The sequence below is a fragment of the Montipora foliosa genome, chromosome 11 (assembly GCF_036669935.1).
Source record: "Montipora foliosa isolate CH-2021 chromosome 11, ASM3666993v2, whole genome shotgun sequence".
NCBI lineage: Eukaryota > Metazoa > Cnidaria > Anthozoa > Scleractinia > Acroporidae > Montipora > Montipora foliosa.
In genome coordinates, this window is record NC_090879.1 from 3,491,826 (window position 1) to 3,494,056 (window position 2,231).

A 2,231-nucleotide genomic window follows, 5' to 3' on the forward strand; every position below is an offset into this window, starting at 1 on the left:
TATGTAATGTATTCAAGTCAAAATAAATTGCGAATTGAAAATGGCTAGGCTTAGAGGCTGGCTACGCGGTACGCAGTGAGATAATCCCGTGAAAAGTGTAATTAACCAAACCGGAAATTGAAAGCTAAAACGTTAAGAGAGTGCTTAGTCCTAACTTAATCTGTGAACGAGTGCTATTTTGTTCATACAAACTCATGAAAAGTGTAGTTAACCGAACCGTACAATAAAAGCTAAAATGTTAAAGAGAGTTTACGCCAAATAACTGAACCCCAAAGTTTTTAATTTGGTGCAGTGGCTAATAACTTGGCCCTTATTGCGCTCGATAGGACACAGTTCTAATGCAGACTGAATTGAGATCTTTGAGACACCCGGTGTCCGATCTTCGATCACACTCCAAATTGTGCAAATAGTGGTGATTAACAGTGTTTAACTCTTAGCACCCATTTTAAATCGTTGCGCTTTCAGTAACTGCGTGGCTCGCATGTTAAGTCGAACTGCTCGCATGTTGACTCGAATATGGACTCCAATGGTTCACAGCCATGGCTCGCGCGGCTCGCAAGCATTGTCCATACTCGTTGTAAGTCGTTTCGTTGTAGGTGTTATTGGCGAACTGTATTAATTAATGTGCCCTTTGTGTTTATTATCAAGGAGTACTTAATAAATTCTGATTTCAACCTTAAAAGGTTGAGATCAGAATTTATTTTACCACAACCACAACGTTAAGTTTGTTTCCTTCATTTCGCACATAATTTATTTTTTAGGTTTTATGCTTCCAAATAAATATGAAAAACAAGCGCAGGATTACTGTGAAATTGATAATGATAAGTCGCTCTTCATTCCTCACTTTAAATTAAATATACACGCAAATATGTTTTCTACATGTCAGTTCAAGTGCAAAAAGCCCTTTAAATCTTGCGATCGCATTCATAATACGCCAGTAATTAAAAAACGAAAGATATCTTGAGCAACTGAAAAGAAGTGGCAGAAGTCACGGCTTGACTTCCGTGACACCATTTACACAAGTTGATGGATTGATGCTGTGACTTTGCCGATTTTGAGGGTGTTGATAATCGGCGCTGATAAAAAGCCCGGCGCTAATTTGTATATCCGGATTAAGACCAACGTTTCTACTAACTGAATCTAAAAATTTCGAGCCATTTGCTATTTTACCGGGAATGGATATTTCCTTCTGAAAAAATGCACCGAGCCGGGAATTTCGACCACGCAAAATTTTGCTAATTTTTCACGGCTTTCCCTGAATTTCTGTTTCGACACAGAAGTGAATGTTTAGGCTCGAATTACTCGTTGACACATATTAAAGAAGTTTCTGGGCACAAATGTGAGTTTAAAAGCGATGCGAACTGAAAATGGGGATTGATTTGAATACAGCATCTTACGCTAAAATAGTGGCGTTTTCTCTGATCGCGGCGGCCGAACAGAATTTCATCATTTTCGGAAATTAAAATAAATCTTTCAAGAAAAAAATCCCACCACGTTTCTTACAGTATGATAGGCTATCTTTGTATGAAATATGAAAAATTTTGTTTTTTTCATCATGTGCCAACCTTTTTATTTTCGTTCCGTTTTAGTGGACATTTCCTCTGAAGCATGCGCGTTTTTAAGACGCGGACGGAAACCGGAAGTGAGGGTTGTCCAATAAACACGAACTGAGTCGGCTTTTTGGTGAAGACGACCTGTCAAGCGGAAGTCGGGTCGTTGGTGTTTGCGGAAGTAAAGTAACAGGAAGTTGCTATTTGAAAGAAAGTCGAGGCACTTTCTGAAAATGGTGACGGTTCGTGACGACCCGTCGGATCACTCAAGTTTTCCGGTAAACTAAGGAAAGAGGACTCGATAAAAATCGACACGATACCACAAGCACTCGATATACGGTTATTACGTCTCGATCGTGGTGTCATTAATGAGGGAGATTCGGCCCGAGTCCAGATCTTGAACTAATGAGGGATCACTCGTTTGTACCCAAAGATCTTTGATAACCTGCTCGAGGTTCGATTATTACGCAGTTCCACGTGCAATACGAAGCACGTCTCCTTTAAGGTGTTACAGGTAACAAGGTGTTGCAGGTAACAAGCGTATTTTTAAGAATTTTTATCATGGTCTAGCTCATTGAACTTTTACTATGCCTTCCATTAATGCCGTGCCGTTGGAAGGCAACAGTCAGGAGTCATCGAGAAGTCCGACTCAAAATCCTATTGATCGTTCTCGAGTATTGC

General features: G+C 39.9%; 1 protein-coding gene across 1 annotated transcript in view; it reads left to right on the top strand.

Annotated features, from left to right (window-relative positions):
• Positions 1–2,086: 2,086 nt before the first annotated feature.
• Positions 2,087–2,231, top strand: part of LOC137975240 (uncharacterized) — an 11,128-nt gene continuing 10,983 nt past the window's right edge. The window contains exon 1 of the mRNA XM_068822327.1: positions 2,087–2,231. This exon is cut by the window's right edge and continues 800 nt beyond it. Within this exon, the coding sequence (XP_068678428.1) occupies positions 2,138–2,231 (94 nt within the window). The 5' untranslated portion in view covers positions 2,087–2,137.